This window comes from Alternaria postmessia (assembly GCF_024291825.1).
Source record: "Alternaria postmessia strain BMP 2775 chromosome Unknown scaffold_166, whole genome shotgun sequence".
Lineage (NCBI taxonomy): Eukaryota > Fungi > Ascomycota > Dothideomycetes > Pleosporales > Pleosporaceae > Alternaria > Alternaria postmessia.
The window spans coordinates 1-12,171 of NW_026260239.1; the positions used below are offsets into that span (position 1 = coordinate 1).

At 50.9% G+C, this 12,171-nt stretch overlaps 7 protein-coding genes across 7 annotated transcripts; 3 read left to right on the forward strand and 4 right to left on the reverse strand.

The window, feature by feature from the left end:
- Positions 1–106: 106 nt before the first annotated feature.
- J4E82_011103 (uncharacterized protein) lies at positions 107–1,285 on the forward strand (the record flags this gene model as incomplete). The annotated part of the gene is made up of 2 exons (XM_051737313.1): positions 107–423; positions 480–1,285. Coding segments are annotated over 2 exons (1,123 nt in total), but the record flags the coding sequence as incomplete, so codon positions are not given.
- Positions 1,286–1,427: 142 nt separating this feature from the next.
- On the reverse strand, positions 1,428–2,212 carry J4E82_011104 (uncharacterized protein; the record flags this gene model as incomplete). Its single annotated transcript, XM_051737314.1, has 2 exons — positions 1,428–1,625; positions 1,691–2,212. 2 exons carry the CDS (start codon positions 2,210–2,212, stop codon positions 1,428–1,430), a joined length of 720 nt encoding a protein of 239 aa, XP_051582916.1.
- A 394-nt stretch (positions 2,213–2,606) lies between these two features.
- Positions 2,607–3,193, forward strand: J4E82_011105 (uncharacterized protein; the record flags this gene model as incomplete). Its single annotated transcript, XM_051737315.1, has 2 exons — positions 2,607–2,903; positions 2,963–3,193. 2 exons carry the CDS (start codon positions 2,607–2,609, stop codon positions 3,191–3,193), a joined length of 528 nt encoding a protein of 175 aa, XP_051582917.1.
- Positions 3,194–3,219: 26 nt separating this feature from the next.
- Positions 3,220–4,778, reverse strand: J4E82_011106 (uncharacterized protein; the record flags this gene model as incomplete). Its single annotated transcript, XM_051737316.1, has 3 exons — positions 3,220–4,183; positions 4,238–4,330; positions 4,393–4,778. 3 exons carry the CDS (start codon positions 4,776–4,778, stop codon positions 3,220–3,222), a joined length of 1,443 nt encoding a protein of 480 aa, XP_051582918.1.
- An 838-nt stretch (positions 4,779–5,616) lies between these two features.
- Positions 5,617–7,410, reverse strand: J4E82_011107 (uncharacterized protein; the record flags this gene model as incomplete). The annotated part of the gene is made up of 2 exons (XM_051737317.1): positions 5,617–7,145; positions 7,206–7,410. 2 exons carry the CDS (start codon positions 7,408–7,410, stop codon positions 5,617–5,619), a joined length of 1,734 nt encoding a protein of 577 aa, XP_051582919.1.
- A 624-nt stretch (positions 7,411–8,034) lies between these two features.
- On the reverse strand, positions 8,035–9,345 carry J4E82_011108 (uncharacterized protein; the record flags this gene model as incomplete). The annotated part of the gene is made up of 1 exon (XM_051737318.1): positions 8,035–9,345. The coding sequence occupies one exon, from the start codon at positions 9,343–9,345 to the stop codon at positions 8,035–8,037; it is 1,311 nt and encodes a 436-aa protein (XP_051582920.1).
- A 1,006-nt stretch (positions 9,346–10,351) lies between these two features.
- J4E82_011109 (uncharacterized protein) lies at positions 10,352–12,059 on the forward strand (the record flags this gene model as incomplete). Its single annotated transcript, XM_051737319.1, has 3 exons — positions 10,352–10,571; positions 10,625–11,076; positions 11,133–12,059. 3 exons carry the CDS (start codon positions 10,352–10,354, stop codon positions 12,057–12,059), a joined length of 1,599 nt encoding a protein of 532 aa, XP_051582921.1.
- Positions 12,060–12,171: the final 112 nt, after the last annotated feature.

Genomic DNA, 12,171 nt, shown 5'->3' on the forward strand with positions numbered 1-12,171 from the left:
GGTTACAACGATAACTCTTTTCCACCTGATCATTCCATACGATACCTCACGGACTACCGCTTTAGTCTACCTCGCCTTAGTACGGACCGAGCCTAGAGAAGTATAGCCTAACCCCGTGTAACAACTACAACTATGACTTGCTAGTCAAGCACCAAGTGATCAGGGTCGTTTATCCTGACGACGTTTCAAAAGGTCCACCATTAGTTGAGGCGAGATCTCTGGCGGGAGACGAGACGTTCAACGTAACGGCCAGAGTCGAAGTTGTAGTCTCTGCCGGCGCATTACATACGCCTACCATCCTGCAAAGGAGCGGTATCGGACCCGCACCCTCGCTAGAAGCTATGGGCATCACTACTGTATTGGATCTTCCTGGTGTAGGCTCAAACTTGCAAGACCATTCTTCGCCCGGCATATCATGGAATTGTAAGTGGATCCGCTTTTCGTTGATTAAGAACGACTAGACGCTGATTCCACTACAGACTCGAAGCCCGGTAACTTTTCCAACATGCCTTCGGATATGCTCAATCCTGCGTTTGCCAATCAAGCAGCAGCAGAGTTCAACATGACACCAGCAAGAGGCCCATACACATTGGCTATGAGTTCAACTGCTCTCTACATATCACTTCCTAATGTCACTGAAGAGTATATGAGTATAATCAAAGAGATGCGCAGAGTTGCCGACGACGGCTCAGCGGCCTCTCATCTGCCCGAAGGGTCTCACTCAACCCTCATTGACGGCTACAAACGCCAACTTCACGTACTTGCGGACCTTCTTGAGAACTCCGAGGCTCCTAGTGTGGAAGTACCGTTTGCAACTGGGACGACCATGCGCCCAATCATTCTCCATCCGTTGAGTCGCGGCACTGTCCATCTCAATCTGACAGATCACTTGGCTCAGCCTATACTCGACTACCGCGCTGGATCTAGCCCAATTGATTTCTCCATCCACATCGCTCATCTCAGATGGCTTCGCAAGGTACTTGATACACCCACCATGCGTAAATATGGTGCTGTAGCAGTTAGTCCAGACCCAGCTATCCAATCGGACGAAGATCTCAAAGCGTTTGTTAAGGAGTCAATGGTGCTGTCACACTTGCACCCATGCTGCACAGCTGCTATGTTACCTAGAAATCTAGGAGGCGTTGTAGGACCGGATCTCAAGGTCCACGGTGCAGCTGGTCTACGTGTTGTCGACATCAGCATCCTACCGTTCCTGCCAAGTGCACATACCAGCTCTACGGCGTATGCTATTGCAGAAAAGGTCAGTGGAGAGAGAGACATTTGAACAGAAACTCACTAACGCTGAGTAGGCTGCGGATATCATTATACATAATCTATAAAGATAGTACCATGGGTATTTCGAGATACCACAATATGCTTGAATAGCGTTTCCACAGTATGATACAGATGTTTATGTTATTCAATATCTACGATGATGTTACTAATCGGCGCTCGACTTTCACATCTGCAGATAGCTTTTGCAACTCTTCACTCAGCTCGTCTGCCGCGGCATTTAGCTTCGCATCATCAAGAGCTTCCAATGCATCCAAAATGAAGAGCACGTTGGATGTTCCGTCGCTCAACGCAGTCCTCGAGCATTGCCTCCAATTCCAGCGCCTGCAGGTCTAATTGTAGTCGTACAGAATCAGTATATGTCTCTCTCATATGCAGCTCGTACAGTGTCACTTACCACGCCGCCATCGTCACACCATACTGCTTCTCCGGGACTTGGGTGTTCAATGACGATTTCGCCGCCAGATTTGGTGTCAAAGTTTTCATCACCCTTCGCGCGTATCAGGAACGGGCTTCCTTGGTACTTATCCAGATCCTCGCCTCCCAAAGGAATCTGATGTTTGATTGAGATGGCGTTATATATATCCGTCAGTCGATTAACACGTGGTAAGCCTGCGTCAACGCGACGCAATAGCGCTTCGAGGCTGTTCATAGTCTTCTTGGGCTTTGCGCCGAAGGCCTTGTAGGCTTCTTTCCATTGCGCGACATGAGCAACATCGTTGACTGGAGTTTTCGCAAGAGATGCTTTAGCTGTTGCTTCTGCAGAAGATAAAAAGGCTTCGCTGGTCGCGTCGCAAGGGCCTGGTGGGATGTTGGTAACTACCATGAGCAGGGCGCGGTAGTCTGATCGAAGCTGGAATATCTCTGGTGCAATGCGCGCATTGGCAAGATAGCTTGAGGGATCCTGGATATTTGCCATGTTCGAGGCGATTGTGGACAAAAAGCGAAGGTCAGCTGTGCGGCGTGCAAAAGGCAATGATGAAGATATGGAGGCTGGTACGATGACGTGCAATGTGCGTAAAGATGTGTGTCTGAACATTTTTTTCAACTTGCTTCAATACTTATTCATTTACATACTGCTACAGTGAACGCTCTAAAAATACCATGTTAGGACGAAGACTTCTACATTCGACCACAGGGCGTACATATGAAAGTCTCTGTTGACATGTTGACATGGCCGAGTCTAGCCTCTTTCTACGGGCGTCTAGCGCGTTATCGGGCTAGTTCTAGCGGAAACCGAGTCCCCATCGTACTTCGTACATCGTCGCTTGCATATTATAGCTTCTCAAAAGTTGCCATCCCCGCCACTCAGCATGTCGTTCCTGGTCAATCCTTTTTCTCGATCGTCCCAAGCTGGAAACGCGTGGTTCTGCGCTGGTGCAGTGACGTTGTACCCAAATCTTGATGACTCTGCGCGCGTCGGTGAACAGCGCCCTTGCGGCGAAAAAAAGCATGTTCCAGGATGCCGAGTATTCCACGTGCCCCGCGATGACAGCTCCAAAGCAACTGAGGTAGCGATCGATGATTGGAAAGACCCTGAAGTCGGTGGTGATGCGAAAGATCAAGTAATGGTGTTTCGATACAAGGGAAAGTTTTGCGCTATCAACCACGTATGTTGCGATATTCGGTGCTGTACATCTGGCGCACATGTTAATCATAACATTTGCAGGAATGCCCACACTCGTCATATCCACTCTCTAATGGCACGCCCTTCGATATTGAAGACTTTGGCGTCGTGCTGAGCTCAGGTATCCAATGTCCCAAGCACGACTGGTCCTTCGATCTGCATACCGGCCGGTCAGATCGCGGAAGCTACAGGCTCCAAGTTTGGGAAGTTCAGCAAAGAGCTGGCAGTGAGGGCGACGAGATATGGGTCAGAAGAAAGCAAAGAATCGGATAATTTCACGGTATCGCATGCGCTATGCTTTACAACTTGATACCCGTAACCTCGAAAGTTTGCACCATGTTCTTCTCAAACTTCGACCAGAACTTTGTCCCGCTGATCGTAGTGTCGAGATGCTGCACGTACCGATCACCGCTGCCAATCTGAGTGCTCCACCGCGAAACGGTTGCCCCGGATGAAGGACGTCCCGAGAAGCCCGACAATTCGAAGTTTAGGTACTGCGCCGCGTCCCAGTTCACGGCTACGATAACCAATAATGACTTGCTCGCATCGTAAGCAGCAACGACGTTGTCCCGGCCGCCATCGAGGATCCGCATTCCTGGGCGCATATGTCTTGCAAATTGCGCGAGTACATAGTACTTCTGTGTGGATGAACCCAGCGTTTTCGCATCATTGTCCGCGTCTACCAATCCCCACCCACCTTGGTCCAAGACCTGCCAGTACTCCCATGCTGTAGGCTTCAATTGGCGGAGGTCCTGGAGGAGGTATCTAGCCATGTTCTCGCCAGAGGCCACACCATCACCGTATTCACTGTTCCAGAGAGACTTTCCAGCCTGTGTAGCTAGCGTATGGACACCAGCGCGATCACCGCTTCCGTACTGGTAACCATGCACGTTGATCCTATCAATCTTGCTGAGTGCACTGCTACCAATCGTCTTCAGGGTGGTAGCAGCTTGGTCGTAGTACGACTCATCGGATGCCGCAATCTTCGTTGACAGTCCGCGGCTCGCGAGATGTGTATCGAGGAAGCCGACAATCTTGGCTTGGGTGGATACGTCGACGTGGCATCCTTCTTGCGTACCGTCTGCTTTCCACCAGTTGGCGCTTGGCTCATTGAACGGATCTACAGTTTCGAACTCGACGCCCCAGTTGTCCTTGAAATGCTTTGCTACATTCGCCATGTAGATCGCATGCTGCTCCAAGTTCCAGGATTGGATGTTTTCGCTACCGTCAGCTGCACCTGAGGGGTTGTGGTTCTTTGTCATCCTAAAAGCAGTTAGTCTACATTCCACATATCGCTTATATTTGATAGCTACATACCACCACATCGGCGAGTTCGAAAACAATTCCGTTCTATCCGCTCCACGTGAGATCGCCTTCTGGAGCATGGCTCGTTGTTTGACGTCAACGGACCTGAGGAACAACCAGTGGTCAGTAAGGAAACTCAGAGCAAATGAAGAAGGCGGGTACTATACCAGTTCCAGCTTGAGGAGGACGAATCATTGCTCTTCCAGTCTATCCAGTAGCCCTCCATCTGCCTCGATCTCTTCACGTTCGGCGATACTACCATCTTCTCCCCATCGACGGCATTCCAGCTACACGCACCCGCATTGTAGCGGACAATGTTGAAGCCAAGTCCTGGTAGGGTTTCACCGTTGAATTTGGTTTGCTTCAGCGTAAAGAATATATCCGCAAGGTCATCTCTGTCGCCGAACTGTTGCGCCCACCATGCCAGCGAAGTTCCCCAACCTTCCCACGTACCCCAGTTGCTCTTGGGGTCGATTGTAGTCGTGATATCGGCATTGACAGAGTAACCGCTGGCCAGCACCAAGGCCGTTCTGAGGAAGGTTGATGTGCGCATCGTAAAGAAGTATCGAGTGGAACTGCTATCAATCACTACATTCTTTCATCATCTTCACTCTCTCCTTAAATACAGCAGTCGATCTCAATGTCAGCTTCTTATTCAGGTATCGCGTCCGCACACACCATCTGGTCACTAAGAATACACTTGGCTCTTGGAGCATACGGGAAGCGGGGTAGTGTATACACGATGCTATAGTACTACCTCGGCGCTTGGTGGCTATTTGGGAATGAGCTCTAGCAAGGACTGGTACACGACAAACCAGTTACAACTTCGGCAACATAGACAAATGAAGCAATTTCAAAGTCCTCCACGAATAAGATGATTAGAAAATCAATCCAAGGTGGCCGCGTGATAGACATCCAAGGAACCGGATTACTTCCGGAGTTACTCCGCGAACGAACTTTCGGTTTGCTGTGGGGCGGAAGATTTTGGCATACAAGTTCTTCCGCATTTAGACACTTTGAAACCTTGCGATGACGGCACTGCCACACATGCCGAAGCCCAATGACTATTATACGATGTGTTTAACGAAATTGAGTGATCCTTCCGCGGATAAGGTTCGGGTGTGGAGGCGGACGCTAAAGGGCTTGTCCCCACTATGCTTGCCACCGATCACGAGCTGTGGAGTGGAGAACATATCGGCTGTCGGACTAAGTGATATCCGCGGTGCAATACGTACAAGCTAGGAAATGCAATCACAATAGACTGGCATAACCAAGCAAATGTATTCTGCCTTAGATATGGTAGTCATCACGCAAAGAAAAAGAAGTCGAGGACTCGTCAGATATTACAGAATCTATTGTGCGTGACTGTTCGCACATATACTACGATACATCTAGAGAAGCTTTGCAGCTCCCGCAGTTGAGTTACCACTTTCGGTCGTATTGCCAGCAACAATACCATTCTCATCTGCCTGGTTTAGCCAGGCAGCCTGAAGTCCCCAGACACCTACACTGGCCGTCACTGTCTCGTTCAAGCCCGAAACCCTCAGCATCATCGTGTCAAGAGGCTGTGTGGGGAAGAAGACCGAAGTCGCACTGAGTTCGCCACCGTTCAGGAAGATCTCGATAATGCTCCTGTCGATGATGCCAGAGATCCTCCACGACCCGTCATCCTCATTGTAAAGACCTGTAGCAGTGAACTTATCGGTGAAGTAAGGGCTTTGGAAAGCGTCGGTCTTTCCGCGGTCTAGCCACACGTCGCCGGATGAGATGAAAGTGCCACCTGAAATTGACTCTCCCGACACAGAAGACTGGAAGGTGAAGCTGATAGATCCGGCAAGGGACGGCCCACTAGTGATACCGGTAACGTTGGCTTCGAAGTAGAGCGCGCCTGACTCAACGGTGGAGTAGTCAACAAAGACGGTACCGTTACCAAGGGAGTCGTTGGAAGCTAACTCCGAGTCGACGATAGACATGATTTTTGACGGGTACGAGATCAGCGACAGACCCTGGCGAGGGAGATCCTTCAGGTAGTGGCCTCTTGGCACTGTCATGACACTCCTGAAACCATCACCTACAGCCTCGCCAGCAGTGGGAACGACGTTGGTGTATTGCCAGTTGCTCGCCCAGTTAAGTGTAACCTGGTCTTCCCCGGCAGGAATACCATAGAAGAACTGTCCAGCATAGTTATCCTTTGCGAAATCCGTGAGCCTAGTGCGCGCATCGTCGGCTTCGAAATGCGTGCCGTTGAATGTTCCAACAAAGTACTCTGTGATAGATCCACCGAGCGGTGCACCCGGATTGATTGAGATAAGCATAACGTATTTGGATTCATCACTGTCGGTAGAGTTCTCCACGCGCATCTCGACCATGTTCGGGCACTCGTACTGCAGACCAGTGATACCGTGGTGGGAAAAGTTTGACGTAGGCGTCCAGTCGATGAGATTGGGACTAGTAAAGATGCCGACCTCGAAGTCGACGGGGTACGCCACAACCATGACCCAGCTCTCGGTGGGCTCATACCAGATCACCTTTGGATCACGGAACTGGGTGGGGTTGGTGCCACCGGGTACGATGACAGGGTTGTTCTCATATTTGGTGAAGGAGTAGCCGTTGTCATACGAGTAGGCAATGTGCTGAGTCTGGTTCTCGGGAACATTGATGGTGTAGATTGCGACCACGCCGTTGGTCTGGTTTGGGAAGAAACCGCTGGTGTTATTCGAATCTATGACAGCTGATCCTGAGAAAACTCCTTCTGTGGGGCCACCAGGGAAGAGAGCAATGGGCTGGTTGGTCCATGTGTAGAGGTCTTCGCTAGTAGCATGGCCCCAGTGCTGGTTGCCAGCGACGTTTGCGGTAGGGTTGTACTGATAATACAAGTGGTATACGCCATCCTCATCAACATACATGCCGTTGGGATCATCTGCAAGAGAAGTCTCATGTCAACAGTGGTCTCGTAACTCTTGTGTTTTTGGAAACTTACTCATGAACCCTACGGGTGGGCTGTAGTGAACTTGAGGTCGAAGCGGCTCATCATAGTCGCCCGGCAATGGTGTTCCCGTCGGCACATCGGATTGCGAGTATGTAGATGTGCTCGTAGCCGATGCTGTTGTGTTGGATGACACTTGTGCATGCCCAAACGTGAGCAGGCCGCCGATGGCTGCGAGGACGGAAAGATGGGAAGGCATGGTGAATTGGTATCCGGTCCGATACGGATCATGTAGAGAGACATCACCAGCTTTATGCTTCTCCAAGACTCGTCCAAGACTCCGATGCTTCCCCAAGACTCCGATGCATCTAGGACTAGAGCGTAAAATTTTACATTCTCCGTGACAACATAGGTAGGCGTGAGCGCGCCCCGCATCTTTTCCCCGTTGTCACTCCGCTTATTCCGTAATGCCGGAAATCTCTTATGCGCGTAGTCGGCGGGTGCATGATGGAGTGGAACCGAGACACAGGAAACGAGCCACACCGGAGCTTCCGAGAACGCGTTTTCCCCGCGGAACTCTATAGGACTATACCAACTCCAGCTAGACTTACAGTTGGAGTGAACGTGCGTTCTCGCGTATCCAGGTTGACGTTTAAACGTTAGGTTAGTGAGGACGGGACCGATGTGCAATGATGTCGTTAGACGTGCTAGCGCATACCATAATCCCTCCGAGAAACCTTCCATGCTCCGATCATGTCATGTATATGAGCAGTAAGCAAGGAGTGGCAGAGCGCTAAGGTAGAACTGCACAGAAAAGGGCATTAGGAAGCTGATTTCTTGTCAACATCCTTGTGTTATTGAATTACTCGTGTATGCAACGGGTTTAAGGTGCGAGTGCGAAGTCCCAAACCTGTACTTTCCTTGTTCCGAAAGGACCACCTTGCCTGATAAACAAGCTCAAGACATTGAACTTGTCCAACCTTTCCTCATCCACCAATGGCTCGCCTGCAGAGTTCGGGATTTCCGCCAACTTCTTCCAGTCATTGTATGCTCCTCCCGCTGTCGCAGCCCAGATCTGAACAGTCATCTTAGGCTGGTCTGGTAGGATAGCAATCACATTGTCGCCTGAAGCAGCGATCTTGCCTCTGTAAGCGAGGTATGGCGGTGTTGAGAGACCGGGCGTCTTGACAGCGGTCTTGGAGAATTTGCCCTCCGGGGTTCGAAGGTAGTGGTAGAACTGTGCCATACCTGTCGAGTTGTCACGCATGAGAGCATGGAAGCGACCTTTCTGATCGGCGCATTGGGCCTCCTGATTTATAATCTCGCTGTTTTGTGGGATCGAATATATCTTTATGCCGGGCGTTGTCGGCGTAATGGGCTTTGCGACGGTTTGTCCATTGGTCTGCTTCCAAGTCTTGCCATCGTCTTCCGACATGGCGAAGTAGAAGTCGTGGTTCGTGCTGGCCGTAGGCGTTTCGCGGACGGTCCATGAGACGAAGAGCTTTCCACCTTGGTTACTTATGCCGTTGATGTATGCATTGTTGTCTTGACCTTGCAGGTATTTCCCAACTGCGCTCCATTGTGAAGAGCTTGTAGAGTATCGATGAATGTACGAGTCACCAGCACCGGACTGTCCGATCCGGAACTCCATGAGAAGGTCACCATTGTCGAGACGTTCGAAACGAGGGTATGTGAGCGGTGTCCATGGCCCGGTCGAGCCAGGCAGACTGTGCTGGACAGCTCCAAATGCACTAGCGGTCCACTCGGATGGAATTGTCTTGGCAATGCCTGTGTTACTCGCACGATAGTTGAGTGGCACATCGTGATGGTCGAAGCTCAGATGGATCTTGCCATCACCGCTGATTCCCATGCTAATGGTGTTGTGTTCGTCCAGAGTAGTTTGTACATAATCGGTGAATGCAAAATATTGCCACTCTCCAAGTGCAGGCGAGATCTTGCGCCGCCCTAAGTTGACGTAGTGCTTGCCGTACCCAGAAGCAGTTTTGTAGAAGGCTACGTATTGGTAGTCGCCGAAAGTGGTCAAGGCGTGTTGTTGGAAAGCAAGCCCATTGAGACGGACGGAGCCTTCTACATCATTTGTGATGTTCCAATTCTGCGTTTTCGTGATGGAGAGTGTTGAAGCAATTGAAGATAGCGCGGCGAAGCACGCAAACAACGATGAGGCGACTTTCATAGTTCTGGTCGCGAGTTATTTCACATTCTTGGAAGGCCAATGCGTGTTCCAATATATATGCCGGCTACTACACGGCGCGAATGTAAGACAGAGCTTCGGATGAAATCATCTCCTAGTGTACGTGTGTGAGCCGCGTGACTAGCCCGACTCTTCCCAAAGCTTTTTGCTAATTTGTATATTCTAGGCTTGATCATCTGGGGAAGGCAATGCATCCGGCATGCATCGAAATTGACCTGCGTCGGGAAATCGGGGTATTGCTGCGACGGAGGCGGGGAAGCTGGGGTAGTGCCATTATGGTTCTCTGCCCGGCCATGATTGAAGCGATGTGTTCAACACTGGACCGGAAAAACGACAACTCTCCAGAACGTGCAATGGCGCATGCCTGAAACCCATGAAGGCCTCGGTAGTCATTGTCGCGCATTTATGCTTCGCATAGAGGGGGTGCACAAGTACTGGTGAGCGTTAGTGCACAGTTTCGAGAGACGCCGTCGATACGAGAGCCTAAAAGGCCTTGAAAGTCGCGTCACCACGACAATCTGGGCGGTTGAATGTTTTCTACTATCGAAGGGTGCAGACGCCACTGACGTGTGGCACATCTCGTAGCGACTTCTTGCATCGGAACGGTTCCGAGCCTGGATCCCGCGTCTTCTCGCGCGTGTCGCGTCGCCTTCACCCTCCTTCCGATACCGCCCTCACTACCAGCTTAACGCCTACAATAGCCATCGTGGTACACTTCAAGAGCCGCAGAAATGCCGCTCCTTAGCGATAGCGACTCATTACACGCCTATCTCCGTGGTAAAAGTACAGGAAACGACACCAGAAAAGGCAGGAGCAACTGCAGCCAAGGGCCATTTCTACTTGGCAAACTACTCCAACAGGCAAAAGCGTGTCTTGACTGACGTATCGCTACCATTCAAAGATGGGGGCAGAAGAGAGGAATAAAATATGCCAGACGCGCAAATTGATGTTTGACACCTGATCGACAGTTCGGTGATACCAGACGAAGATGCGCTCATCTTCGATTGCCCTCTTCGCAGCGTCTGCGCTTGCGCAGACTCAATATGGCGAGAACCATGTCAATGTGAACTTTGACTCGCAGCTTGTGGAGCATACAGCCTTTCCAGCGCCGGATGTGACACTGTTGAGTCCTGCGTTCTTGCCGAACGCTTCGTTTGATCCAGGCTGGACAGAGGGAACCGAAGGAGCGACCTCCCAATACAAGTTGGGTACGTCGATGATGGATGTGCAGATCCGCTACAGACACGAAATCTGACTTAAGCAGAGGACTTTATAAGCGGCCTTGCGACAAAGAACCCTTCATGGATGACCTACGACGTAGCCGATTTCCTGAGCGAGGAGGGCAAGACATTCCCATACGTCTACCTATCAACATCAGCATCAAACGCATCTACCGGTTACGCCACCTCTGGGAAGTTGAGAGTATGGATTCAAGGCTCAGTTCATGGTAACGAGCCGGCAGGCGATGAGGCTACTTTGGCCCTCCTCGGTGCCATGGACAGCGATCCAGAGTGGGCTGCCAGCTTCCTTGAGAAGATGGACATCATCGTGTTACCACGCTACAACCCGGATGGAAACGCTTACTTCCAGCGCACGTTGGCCACAAACTTCGACCCGAACCGCGACCACACGAAGCTTGCGCGCCAGCAGACCCGTGACATAAAAACATGGTTCAGCAGCTTTTCCCCACATGTTGCCATTGACATGCACGAGGTAAGATCAGGTTGAACGGGATACATGTGTATCATATGCTGACTTTGTTCCTGTAGTATGGTGCCGCAACACGCTACTCTGGCAACTATAGTAATGCTGCAGATGGCATGTACAGCGCAGCCAAGAACCTCAACATTCATCCATCCATCCGCGCGCTCTCCGAGACGGTCTTTGCTCCTGCCATCAATGCGTCTCTCCTCTCTCAAGGTTTACGTGGTGAACCCTACGTCACTGCTGCGCGAACAAACCCACCTCGGCTTGAGGAAGCAGGAACCGATGCGAAGATTGGACGCAACGCAATGGGACTGACACAATGCGTAACGTTTCTCTTCGAAACGCGCGGTATCGGTATTGCAAGCCAAGAGTTCAAGCGTCGCACCCTCGCAGGATTACAGATGATTCTTGGTGTGCTAGAGACTGCTCGTGATGAGCCTGATGTCAAGGGAACTATCGAAGGGGCCATTTCAGAGATCATCACTAGCAAGGAGGACATCGTTATTACCGACTACACCACCTTTTCGAACCGCACGTACACCATGGTCGATCGTCGAACAGGTGAGGTAGTCCAACTACCCATTGAGTTCGCCAGCACTACACCTGCGACTGCCAACATGACCCGCACCCGGCCTGAAGGATACGTTATCCCTCGCGCTTGGGCTGACCTCGCCGAGCGTCTCAAGATCTCTGGACTGGAGGTCGAGACCATGCCTGAGGTGTTCCACGGAGAGGTTGAGGCATACAACATCACTTCTTCAAGGCTCGCTTCCTCTTACTACGAGGGCGCTATTCTCAACACCGTGACCACGGAGACACTTATTCAAGATGTTCAACTTCCGGCAGGTAGCTTCTTCGTAAGCAGTGCGCAGAAGAATGCAGGACTAGCTTTTGTCGCGCTAGAGCCTGAGAACATCGATTCTTATGTGTCTTTTGGCATTGTGCCTATGGAGGTTGGAGATATATATCCCATTTTTAGGAAAGGTTGAAGACGAGTGCTTTTGTCATCACATGCCAACTTTGGCTCATTAGCATAAATAGCATAAGAAATATAGCGTCATCGCAGCTGATATGTTAACCAGCACTGGCTGGGATGAACTC